Source organism: Oncorhynchus mykiss, chromosome 12 (assembly GCF_057628025.1).
Source record: "Oncorhynchus mykiss isolate SJ-2025 chromosome 12, ASM5762802v1, whole genome shotgun sequence".
Lineage (NCBI taxonomy): Eukaryota > Metazoa > Chordata > Actinopteri > Salmoniformes > Salmonidae > Oncorhynchus > Oncorhynchus mykiss.
The window spans coordinates 22,619,369-22,632,501 of record NC_143033.1 but is presented as its reverse complement, the minus strand read 5'-3'; the positions used below and the strand labels follow the sequence as shown (position 1 = coordinate 22,632,501).

General features: G+C 45.4%; 1 protein-coding gene across 12 annotated transcripts in view; it reads right to left on the bottom strand.

Annotated features, from left to right (window-relative positions):
• LOC110537201 (lysine-specific demethylase 2B) overlaps nt 1–13,133 on the bottom strand; it is a 44,594-nt gene that overhangs the window by 4,316 nt on the left and 27,145 nt on the right. For 3 of the 12 annotated variants that reach the window (XM_021623053.3, XM_021623057.3, XM_090192005.1), the window contains 8 exons: nt 7,338–7,574; nt 7,067–7,210; nt 4,342–4,428; nt 3,805–4,185; nt 2,435–3,495; nt 1,399–1,562; nt 540–701; nt 40–258 (listed from right to left, as the gene is read on the bottom strand). In XM_021623053.3, coding sequence (XP_021478728.3) covers nt 40–258; nt 540–701; nt 1,399–1,562; nt 2,435–3,495; nt 3,805–4,185; nt 4,342–4,428; nt 7,067–7,210; nt 7,338–7,574 — 2,455 coding nt within the window. The remainder of the gene's footprint in view (nt 1–39; nt 259–539; nt 702–1,398; nt 1,563–2,434; nt 3,496–3,804; nt 4,186–4,341; nt 4,429–7,066; nt 7,211–7,337; nt 7,575–13,133) is intronic. The other 9 variants (XM_021623055.3, XM_090192004.1, XM_090192007.1 and 6 more) reach the window with 3 other exon arrangements.

The window sequence follows — 13,133 nt, the reverse complement described above, 5'->3', positions numbered from 1 at the left end:
TGATAGTAGGCATTGTGACATGGCCTTGCATGCCCCTACCGGAGAGGTTGATGTCAGTGAGCGAGTCTCTGGTGGTGGTCCCTGCAGCGGTCAGGATGTTGACTGACTGGTCAGTGACGTGGTTGCAGTAGCTCAGGTCCAGTCTGGTCAGCTGGGGCATGTAGCGGATGAAGAGGCGCAGAGAGGTGTCCGTGATGTCCAGCCCGGCCAGACGCAGGTCCACCACATTTCGCAGCTTACTCCTGTTGTCCAGCTGACCTAGGGAGGGAGAGAGAGACAAAGATTGAATGCTTGTCAAGTTCATTTTCATCCTTTTTTAAAGCTTCTTTACTTCTACTAGGAGCAAAATCGAATGCAAGCTTTTCCAGCTGTGTGGCTATAAAGACCGACACAAACATTCAGCAGAGAGCACAGCAAGACCTAACATGGATGGTCTGCAGCAGCCTGACTGGAATGCAAAGCAGATTGACATACTGTTCAATACTTCACACCATGTGTCCAGATGGTCACTAACACAGTGCAGGATGGCGAAAACCTACCTGGTCTGTTGTCTGTGGGGGGTGAAAGCAGATCCCTCATCTGGGCGTCTTTGAGACCCTCTACCCACTGGACGTCCAGGGTCCGCAGCAGCGGGCAGCTGGCGGTGCAGAGGGCAGACACAGCCACCCAGGAGCAGCCTGAGAGGAGCAGCATCCGCAGACCTGCAGGGACAACAGTCAGGGGTTAAGAGGGGTCAAACTCAACGACATCGCTCGCTCTCTCAATTCCTACTAAACACACCCTAGCACTGTCAAAATGAACGAAACCAAAACGCCATAATAATACAGAATTGGGTTTGCCTCCCTTGGACTAAGTCAGTCCTAATTAAGTAACTCAAAATGTGTAACATTATCTGCTGCCCCGTTCAATCCTTTGGGGGGGATCTTAATAGTCTCCAACAGTTCATTAACCTGAGGGTGCAAAATCAAGCAAACAAAAACCATCACTATGTAAATGTAATTACAGTCGCCGCATAATTAATTCTAAGAAGAAACAAAGCCAATCGTCAGAAACACTGAGGAACCCCTGGGGATACCATTATTATGGAGCAGAGTCGCAGTCATACGGCAGCATTCTCTGAAACTTCCAGCTCACCCAACCAAGGAAACAAAGACAGCGTTACATTATCACCAAACTAGTCACATTAAATACGTTCCTATCAATGCTCTCAGTACAGAGAAGCACAGTAACAGGCTGCAGTGGTGACATCAGGTTTGCAGTGTGTACCCAAAGCCATGGACAGAGACACAGTATAATGGCTAGGTGTATACTGTATACTGTAGCCCGTTCTATTATAAAGCCACAGAGGGATATGCACAATGCCTCCGTTACAACACTGCTGGCTGGTGTTTAATATACCTGGCAGTCTGTTGATGAGCCAGCTGAGCTGCTTCTTGGAGATGTTGGTCCAGCTGAGGTCCAGAGCCACAGGCTGTCTGCGGATGATGCCACTCAGCATGAGGGGAGTGATTGACTTACAGCGGTTCAGATCGATCTGCGTCCACAGTCTCTTATCACAGCACCTGGGGAGGTAGGGACGAAGGTAACTACAAGATCACACAGTCACCATAGCTACAGCTGTGGAAAGACTACACTTGAGGTGAGAGCTTAAGGCTAGAGAGCCTTACAGCTCAGTGTTCATACGGTCTTTCCAATAAACAAGGGCCACTTTGAAAAACACAACCCACTATTCACAAGATTGACTTGTCCAACTTCGTATCAGACGCTTTGGTCTATCAGGCCCTGTCTGGACATGACAGTCCATGCAGCTTTAGTATTCTGATAATGGAGTTGGAATAAGCTAAATATGATAACAACAACAACAGACGGCAGTAGCTAACTACTGTATAGCTAAGTAGCCAGCTAACCTCTGTAGCTAGCAAGCAATGCTGAAGGGATTGCATAACTCTAGCCAAACAAAAGCATTTATGAGGCCAGCAAACACGATCCTCACACGCTAGGAACGCATTTCCTCCAATGTTATAATGATGGCCTTTCTAGGGAGTTTTTCCTAGCCACCATGCTTCTACACCTGCATTGCTTGCTGTTTGGGGTTTTAGGCTGGGTTTCAGTACAGCACTTTGAGATATCAGCTGATGTAAGAAGGGCTTTATAAATAAATATAAAAGTGCCTTTCGGTCCCAAAACACAAGTTTTCTAGACACTGATGACGTCGTCCACTGTATGCGCTTTTGGTAGCCTGATTGCATCTAGATTGAGGACAAATCCGCACAAAAGCATCCCTGACCACCTCCTGAAGTGGTCAGACAGATCTGAACAGAATCAGACCAAAGTGACTTTTGTGCGTCTAGACCCATGCGATCTTCGTATTCTGATAGCAGAAGTTGCATGTAATTGTCAAGTGTAGACACGACCTCCGATAGCTACAGCTCACCATCTGTTCCAGGTCTTACAGACACGCATGCAGACACACAGGTCTCTGTGTGCGAGGTGGCTGAACACGACCATCCACACCTCCCTGCGCATCACGTGGGCCTGTCCGTCATCCAGGGGAAGTCTGTCTGGTGGGGGGCTGATGGGAGGCGGCCGGATCACGTGACGCTCCATCTGTACACACTTGGGCGGTGAGTGGCAGGGAGGGGGGCGTGGGCAAATAGGTGTGATCGGAGGGCTGCGGTTCCACCCCAGGGGCGAGAGCTGGCGGGGCGTCCCATTCACCTCCCGCCCCCTGGGGTGGAGCCAGTCTCCGAGGTCACTGCTGCCGTTGTCGAGTGGCCGTTTGGGCTTAGGCTCCTCCCCGTCACTCTCAGGCTCCGTCTTCATTGGCCTGTGGTTCTGATTGGCCAAGCAGTCCTCTGTCTTCAATGGTCGACGGTTGTGATTGGATAGGCCATCCTCTGTCTTAATTGGCCTGCGGTTATGATTGGTGGGGGAGTCCTCTGTTTTTAGTGGTCTGCGGTTCTGATTGATAGAGGAGTCCTCAGTCTTCAGTGGTCGACGGTTGTTATTGGTTGGGCTGTTCTCCCCCTTCAGTGGTCTGCGGTTCTGATTGGCCAAGCAGTCCTCGGTCTTCTGGATCTCCAGGTTGAGCTCTTTGCTCAGCTCCTTGCTCAGCTCTTTGTTGGGTAGGCGGCGTCGCTGGTGTGCCTTCAGCTGGCCAAGTGTCTTGTCTGGGGCATCGCCCCCCTCACTGCTGGGCCCTGCCCGGGGAGAGCTGGAGCAGGACTGGTCACTCTCTCTGGCTGCAGACGTCCGTAGCAGTGGACTCAGCATAGTCTTTATTTTACCGTCTTTACTGTCCTCTACACCATCTTTCTCCTCTTCTTCCTCCTCATCATCCTCCTTATCTTCCTCCTCTTCTCTTTTCCCTTTAGCTGCAACCCTGTCCCCTGTGTATCTGTCATCTTCATGGTCTTCGTCCTCATCAACTTTCTCTTGCTTGATGGGCCGTAACAGCTTGGAGGTGAAGTTGTCATCAGGTTTTGGGGGCTTCTTCTGTAAGGGAACATGGGGAGCATATCAATTACTCTGACATTCATTTGTCATAATCATCTTTACAGTTTTAATTTTCATTTTCATAAAGACCTTATTTATCATATATTTTTCTCCAAACAGTGTTTGACAAGTAAGTGGACTACAAATTCTCAAATCAAAAGGGTTATTGTTTGGTAATAGAATCTTGACAAAATAAACTCTGGGCCTTATCAAATCTGTCTCTTATCAAATCAAGAGGAATGCTCAGTAAAGACAGTCAATATAAAAATAATTATCCATGGCCAGCCCAAAGCCTGCTGGATAAATTACCTTTTTCTTGACAACAGGAGGCTCGTCCTCATCTTTGATGTCGAACAGCTTCCTCTTCTTCCTCAGAGGGTTGTCCTCAGGCCTGGGTCGGGGATGAGGTAACAACATGGGAGAACGTTTCTTCAGAGGAGGATATTCCTCAGCTTTCCTCTTGGGGGTGTCATCACGCTCTGCCTTCCTCTTCACTGCAGTGGGTGATGTTGGCACACTGGGCAGGTCGGACTCTTCCTTAACGTCACGGTTCAATCGCGAGTCCTTCAGTAGCGACCCGGGCAGGTCGGACTCTTCCTTAACGTCACGGTTTAATCGCGAGTCCTTCAGCAGCGACCCGGGAAGGTTGGACGCGTACTTGAACCCTGGTCCTCTTTTTTGCTTGACAGCCAAAAGGGAAGAAACAAGGGAAGACAACTTTATACCTTTTGCCTATTTGTTTCCAGACAATTCAAGTCTTTTTATAATGAAAGTGATTTATTGAACAGTGCAGAGCGTAGATATTCTGCCTAGAACATTAATTTCCACAACCACATAGATGCTTACTTTCCCGGTCTTCCCTGCATGGTTGCATTTTGGACACTCCCAGCAGTTTGGCAACTCTTCATTTACAACTCCACCAGAATTCTTCACCTGAACAAGAGAGCACAAGTAGTGAGTGGGTGAAGGTGATAGGAAGCACAAGTAAAAGTGATAAAGTACGAAACAAAGCTATCATTTATCATTAGCAGAATAAGTCCTTTATAGAAGGGGAAGGCAACTAGATTAATCTGCGGACCAATTTTTGTCGGAGCGGATGATGGGGGGGCCGGAACATAATTATGATAATATGTACACTGCAAATTGACCACAACTTAGACCCTCATATTTTTGGGGGGTGAAAAATATAGCTACGAGCAGCAATAAACAGGGTTCACAGTGTGACAAAAGGAACACGAGATCAGTTGGATAACAAAGCACTATCATGTAGGAACTACTGTATCTTCCTTTATGTGCACTAAATACAAAATCATTAGCGTTACATACGCAAAGAGTGAGTTGTTGATATATTTTTTTTAAACCAAGAAATATATTAATACCAAATTCAGCGTGGTACATCTTAAGGACGTCCATGATAACAATGACAAGTTTCAAGTCGATAGGCTGATAGGTCGATAGTTGATTTGTTAATAACTCAGCCATCTTTTACTGATCAGGACCAAATTTGGTGTCATTTGGTCCTATGGCTCATGAGAAGATTATTTTTTAAAGTATTTTGGCATATTTTAAAATATGTGCTAATATGCATCTACTGGCGAACATTGATGGATCATTGTGATGAGTCCAACAACCAAATGTGGAGTGAATCTGGCTTTTGTCAATGAGAAGATTAGTTATGATTATTTTAAGTTGTAGCATTACATAGTTAAACAAGTGAATTGTTAGTTTGCTTATTTGTTAAGATATCAATGCCAAACTTAACATGGTTCATCAATGTAATGTCTTTGATGACGTTACACAGGATTTACAAAGGATTTAAAATTGACACATGAAATCAGCATTTCCTGATTTATCAATAACTCAGCCATCTCTTAACTAAACCCTTATCTTTTCTCAAGGTTCATCCTGTTTCCATTGATCATCCTTGAGATGTTTCTACAACTTGATTGGAATCCACCTGTGGTAAATGTATTGATTGGACATGATTTGGAAAGGCAATTCCCTGTCTATATGAGGTCCCACAGTTGATAGTGCATGTCAGAGCAAATACCAAGCCATGAGGTCGAAGGAATTGTCCGTAGAGCTCCGAGACAGAATTGTATCGAGGCACAGATCTGGAGAAGGATACCAAAACATTTCTGCAGCATTGTAGGTCCCCAAGAACACAGTGGTCTCCATTCTTAAATGGAAGAAGATTGGAACCACCAAGACTCTTCCTAGAGCTGGCCACCTGGCCTAATTGAGCAGTCGGGGGAGAAGGGCCTTGTTCAGGGAGGTGACCAAGAACCTGATGGTCACTTTGACAGAGCTCTAGAGTTCCTTTGTGGAGATGGGAATACCCACCAGAAGGACAACCATCTCTGCAGCACTCCACCAATCAGGCCTTTATGGTAGAGGAGCCAGATGGAAGCCACTCCTCAGTAAAAGGCACCTAAAGAACTCTCAGACCATGAGAAACAAGATTTAGATTCTCTGGTCTGATGAAACCAAGATTGAACTCTTTGGCCTGAACGCCAAGCGTCACGTCTGGAGGAAACCTGGCACCATCCCTACGGTGAAACATGGTGGTGGCAGCATCATGCTGTGGAGATGTTTTTCAGTGGCGGGGACTGGGAGACTGACTAGTCAGGATCAAGGGAAAGATGAACGGTGCAAAGGACAGAGATCCTTGATGCTTGATCCCTGCTCCAGAGCGCTCAGGACCTCAGACTGGGGCGAAGGTTCACCTTCCAACAGGACAATAACTCTAAGCACACAGCCAAGACAACGTAGGAGTGGCTTCGGGACAAGTCTCCTTGTCCTTCAGTGGCCCAGCCAGAGTCCGGACTTGAACCCATTTGAACATCTCTGGAGAGACCTGAAAATAGCTGTGCAGCGACGCTCCCTATCCAACCTGACAGAGCTTGAGAGGATCTGCAGAGAAGAATGGTGTGCCAAGCTTGTAGCATCATACCCAAGAAGACTTGAGGCTGTAATCACTGCCAAAGGTGCTTCAATAAAGTACTGAGTAAAGGGTCTGAATACTTATGTCAATGTGATATCCGTTTTTTTCCCTCATACATTTGAAAACATTTCTAAAAACCTGTTTTTGCTTTGTCATTATGGGGTATTGTGTGTAGATTGAGAAAAAACAACAACATGTAATCCGTTTCAGAATAAGGCTGTAACGTAACAAATGGCAAACGGAGCAGCGGATATGGGAGTTTAAGTGAGACTGCTTATAACTGCGCCACGGCTTTGCTGTGAACCCCTAATAACAATAATTTCATACCTTGAATACATTGTGACACATTCACGTACGTCTCTTTATTTGTGGGAATACCTGGGAACAGATTTCCTAAATTAAACTCATTTTTTGCTGAATTCCTGGTGACTTTACATGCTTTTGACCAAAAACATAAATCTTAAAAATCCGAAATACTTTTTTTTGGGGGTGCGGGACAAAACCAAACCACTCTCAGTCGCCGACCCCTGCTCTATAGGAGGAAGGGCAACCATAAACAAATACACTGCAGTAATGTAAGTGCTCACACTGAATCAATTAAACAGCATAATGTCTTTAGCAGTTTACCTTTAGGCAGAGGGGATGGACTATCTCATTGCAGATGGAGCACTCCATGAGCATGAGGTTAAATTTGTCCTCCTCTTCCTCCACCGTGTCCTCCTTCCCTGCCTCCCCACACACCAGACACACCGCAGTGTGGGGCAGGACAGGCTGGAGACAACAAACAAACACCACATTAGTATATTAGAAACTCCCCCTCTGCACACAGTCACCAGATAAAATGTCCACACACATACAAAGAATGTCCAAATACTCTGCAGGTTACTATGAGGCCTACCGCGATACACTGCCTCATGATGCAGGACTGTTTCATGCGACCCGGCCCTCCAAACTTCTTCATGTCTTTACAGAAGTGGCATTCTCCACACTCTGTCCTCAGGCACGCCTCACACTTCCGACATCGCGTCCTCCTTCTCCGGGCCCCAGACGTGCTCCGGCTGGCCGACAGCTTGACCGCAGGCGCAGGAGACGAGGCCACCATTTTGGGTTTGGGCCTGTTAGGAGGTCTCTGCTGCTGAATGGAGAAGAGGAAGAGGTAGGAGAGTCAGGTATCTTTATAGTACAACAACCCAAAAAGCAATAAAGCAAGGTCTAGTATAGACAGATGGATCTGGGCCTATATTCACAAAGAATCTCAGAGTAGGAGTGCTCATCTAGAAACAGGTCCCAATCAGTCCCAATACTCCCAATTCATTATGATCAAAAAGACTGACACTTGATCAACAGTCCTACTCTAAAAGGCTTCGTAATACAGGATCAGGTCTGCAGGGTGTTGCAGTATTTGCTGTCATATTGACCCCGGAATTGGCAGCTGTTTAGGGAAACCAGGTGAATTGACTCATCTAATCAATCCCAGCAGTTGACCAACTAAGTTCTGCGCCACAAGCAGAGCTTTTATTATGACCTGTGATACCTAGTTCGCTGGTCTAACCATCTACTATGGAAAACAAAGAACCATGGGATCAGGCCTAGATCCCTGTCATTTGAGTGAAGAGAATGCAGAGAAAAAGGAGCCAGAGGGCGGGCTGCCTTCTGAGAATTCATTAGCGATCTAATAAACCCCATTGCCTTCCATTCTGCTAGCAAATGTGCGATCTTTAAAAAATAAAATCAATGACCTACACGGAAGATTAAACTACCAACATTCAAAACTGTAATATCTTATGCTTCATGGAGTCATGGCTGAACGAGAACATTATCAACATACAGCTGGCTGGTTCTACACTGTATCGGCAGGATATAACAGCAGCGTCTGGTAAGACAATGGTCGGCGGACTATGTATTTTTGTAAATAACAGCTGGTGAACGATATCTAGGGAAGTCTCAAGGTTTTGCTCACCTGAGGTAGAGCATCTCCTGATAAGCTATACACCACGCTACCTACCTAGAGAGTCCATCTGTATTTTTCGTAGTGGTCTACATACCACCACAGACATTATATTACAAAAATGTACATACGTCCGTTAGCAAGCTAACAGACAAAGTTAATATCTTCATGGTAAATGCCCTAGCAGCTAATTGCTATTCTGCCATGTATTCTGAGGCGGTGCTCGTAGTAGTTGGGGACTTTAATGCAGGAAAACTTAAATCAGTCTTACCAAATTTCTATCAGCATGTTAAATGTGCAAACAGAGGAAGAGTTTTTTTTTTTTTTAATAAATAAATTCAACACCTCTGGACCACCTTTACTCCACTCACAGAGACGCATACAATGCTCTCCCTCGCCCTCCATTTGGCAAATCTGACCGTAAATCTATCCTGATTCCTGCAGGAAGCACCAGTGACTTAATCAATAAAAAATGGGTCAGATGAAGCAGATGCTAAGCTACATGACTGTTTTGCTATCACAGACTGGAATATGTTCCGGGATTCCTCCGATGGCATTGAGGAGTACACCACATTAGTCATTGGCTTCATCAATAAATGCATTGATGACGTCGTCCCCACAGTGACCATACGTACATACCACAACCAGAAGCCATGAATTACAAGCAACATTCGCACTGAGCTAAAGGCTAGAGCTGCCGCTTTCAAGGAGTGGGAATCTAACCCGGAAGCTTATAAGAAATCCCGCTATGCCCCCCCGATGAACCATCAAACAGGCAAAGCGTCAATACAGGACTAAGATCGAATCATACTATACCGGCTCTGACGCTTGTCAGATATGGCAGGGCTTGCAAACCATTACAGACTACAAAGGGAAGCACACCCGAGAGCTTCCCAGTGACACGAGCCTACCAGACGAGCTAAACTACCTCTATGCTCGCTTCGAGGAAAATAACACCGAAACATGCATGAGAGCATCAGCTGTTCCGTTAGACTGTGTGATCACGCTCTCCGCAGCTGATGTGAGTAAGACCTTTAAAACAGGTCAACAGGGCCAGACGGATTACCAGAATGTGTACTGCGAGCATGCGTTGACCAACTGGTAAGTGTCTTCACTGACATTTTCAACTTCTCCCTGTCCGAGTCTGTAATACCAACATGTTTCAAGCAGACCACCATCGTCCCTGTGCCCAAGAACACTAAAGAATCCTGCATAAATGGCTACCAACCCGTAGCACTCACGTCAGTAGCCATGAAGTGTTTTGAAAGGCTGGTCATGGCTCACCGCAACACCATTATCTCAGAAACCATAGACCCTCTCCAATTTGCATACCATCCTAACTGATGATGCAATCTCTACTGCACTCCACACTGCCCTTTCCCACCTGAACAAAAGAAACACCTATGTGAGAATGCTATACATTGACTACAGCTCAGCGTTCAACACCATAGTGCCCTCAAAGCTCATCAATAAGCTTCCTTCCTGACGGGCAGCCCCCATGTGGTAAGGGTAGATAGCAACACATCCGCCACATTGATTCTCAACACAGGGGCCCCTCAGGGGTGAATGGTCAGTCCCCTCCTGTTCTCCATGTTCACTCATGACTCCACGGCCAGGCACAACTCCAACACCATCATTAAGTTTGTCGATGACAACAGTGGTAGGCCTGGTCACCGACAACGACGAGACAGCCTATAGGGAGGTGGTCAGAGACCTGGTCGTGTGGTGCAAACAACCTCTCCCTCAACGTGATCAAGACAAAGGAGATTATTGTGGACTACAGGAAAAAGAGGACCGAGCACACCCCCATTCACATCAACTGGGCTGTAGTGGAGCAGGTTGAGAGCTTCAAGTTAAATTGGTGTCAACATCACCAACAAACTAACATGGTCCAAGGAAGCACCCCAAGACAGTCGTGAAGAGGGCACGACAAAACATATTCCCCCTCAGGAGACTGAAAAGATTTTGCATGGGTCCTCAGATGCTCAAAAAGGTTCTACAGCTACACCATCGAGAGCATCCTGACTGGTTGCATCACTGCCTGGTATGGCAACTGCTTGGCCACCAATACAGAGGGTAGTGCGTACGGCCCAGTACATCACTGAGGCAAAGCTTCCTGCCATCCAGGACCTCTATACCAGGTGGTGTCAGAGGAAGGCCCTAAAAATTGCCAAAGACTCCAGCCACACTAGTCGTACAATGTTCTCTCTGCTACCGCACGGCAAGCGGTACCATAGCGCCACATCTAGGTCCCAGATGCATCTAAACAGCTTCTACCCCAAGCCATAAGATTCCTGAACATCTAATCAAATGGCTACCCAGACTATTTGCATTGCAAATGGCTCGTTGAATTCGGCTGTGTGACTAATACAATTTGAAGTCATCAACATCTGACCACACTCAAGTGAGAACATGCCATTTTTCTAACTCAAATCATCTGCACTCCAACATCTTAAAAACTTGGTTTGAAAGTATTTCCATGTTTCCCTAGCAACATTGTATGCCAAAACACTAACACTTTTACGTAACAACGAGAGGGCACAAGTTTAAATATGCTGTAAAATTAAATTGAAGGCAGTGAGAGATGGAGGGGAGGGGAGAGGGGCTGCTTTGATGTGGAGCATTTTCCATTATTGAGTCTATTTCTTCCTGAGAGTGTTTATTTTCCCCTCTTATTTCTGGCTCTGAGCCAATGTTGAGACAACGTTGTATGTGCTGCTCATAAAACACACACACACATACACACACGTTAAAATATTTTTCTGGATCAAAAAGGTGGGTGTGGCAGGGGGATGTGGCAATGCCATGGTCGGCCCATCGACGCAGCCAAATTTGGTCCGGTTCATGTGCAAGAACATTTGAGGCCCCCAATCTTGGCCGTGCAGAGTAATGTTTGCATTTTAAGCCAATTACCTGCAATTCCACACATGGAGCGGAGAGAAAATGTTGCAAATTCCCTGCAATTTAACATCCTGCCGTGGAGATGAGAAAAATGTGCAGTTCCAAATTTCCTGCAATTCTATGCATTTTGCCATGGCTAATGCTGTGTTATGCTCAAACATAAAATAAATACTCCCGAATGTATTATTTTTCTCCCCCTAGCTTTTATTTTGGTGAGTTAGTTCTCAAAGATGATTTTTAAAAATTTAATACAGTGGCATGCTAAAGTATTCACCCCCCTTGACATTTTTCCTATTTTGTTGCCTTACAACCTGGAATTAAAATGGATTTCTTGGGGGTTTGTATCATTTGATTTACACAACATGCCTACCACTTTGAATATGCTAAATATTTTTTATTGTGAAAGAAACAAGAAATAAGACACAAAAAAACTGAAAACTTGAGCGTGCATAACTATTCACCCCCCACCCAAAGTCAATACTTTGTCGAGCCACCTTTTGTAGCAATTACAGCTGCAAGTCTCTTCGGGTATGGCCGAATCGCCAAACATCAGTGCCCGACCTCACTAATGCTCGTGGCTGAATGTAAGCAAGTCCCAGCAGCAATGTTCCAACGTCTAGTGGAAAGTCTTCCCAGAAGAGTGGAGGCTGTTATAGCAGCAAAGGAGGGACCAAATCCATATTAATGCCCATGATTTTGGAAAGAGATATTCGACGAGCAGGTGTCCATGTACTTTTGTACTGTATATACACTGAACAAAAATATAACAAAACACAACATGCAATAATTTTAAAAGTTTTACTGGAGTTACAGTTCATATAAGGAAATCAGTCAATTAGGCCCTAATCTATGGGATTTCACATGACTGGGAAAACAGATCTGCATCGATTGGTCACAGACACCTTTTTTAAAAAAAATTTAAAGTAGAGGCGTGGATCAGAAATCCAGTAAGTATCTGGTGTGACCATTTTCCTCATGCAGTGCAACATCTTCACATAGAGTTGATCTTACTGTTGATTGTGGAATGTGGTCCCACTCTTCAATGGTTGTGTGAAGTTGCTGGACATTGGCGGGAACTGGACCATGCTGTTGTAAACGTCAATCCAGAGCATTCCAAACGTGCTCAAATCGGTGACATGTTTGGTGAGTATGCAGACCATGGAAGAACTGGGACATTTTCAGCTTCCAGGAATTGTGTACAGATCCTTGCGACATGGGCCCGTGCATTATCATGCTCAAACATTAGATGATGGCGGCGGATGAATGGCACGACAATGGGTCTCAGGATCTTGTCACGTTATCTTTGTGCTTTCAAATTGCCATCTACAGTGGGGCAAAAAAGTATTTAGTCAGCCACCAATTGTGTAAGTTCTCCCACTTGAAAAGATGAGAGGCCTGTAATTTTCATCATAGGTACACTTCAACTATGACAGACAAAATTAGGAAAAAAAGTCCAGAAAATCACATTGTAGGATTTTTTATGAATTTATTTGCAAATTATGGTGGAAAATAAGTATTTGGTCAATAACAAAAGTTTCTCAATACTTTGTTATATACCCTTTGTTGGCAATGACAGAGGTAAAACGTTTTCTGTAAGTCTTCACAAGATTTTCACATACTGTTGCTGGTATTTTGGCCCATTCCTCCATGCAGATCTCCTCTAGAGCAGGGTTGAGATCTGGAGACTGGCTAGGCCACTCCAGGACCTTGAAATGCTTCTTATGAAGCCACTCCTTCGTTGCCCGGGTGGTGTGTTTGGGATCATTGTCATGCTGAAAGACCCAGCCACATTTCATCTTCAATGCCCTTGCTGATGGAAGGAGGTTTTCACTCAAAATCTCACGA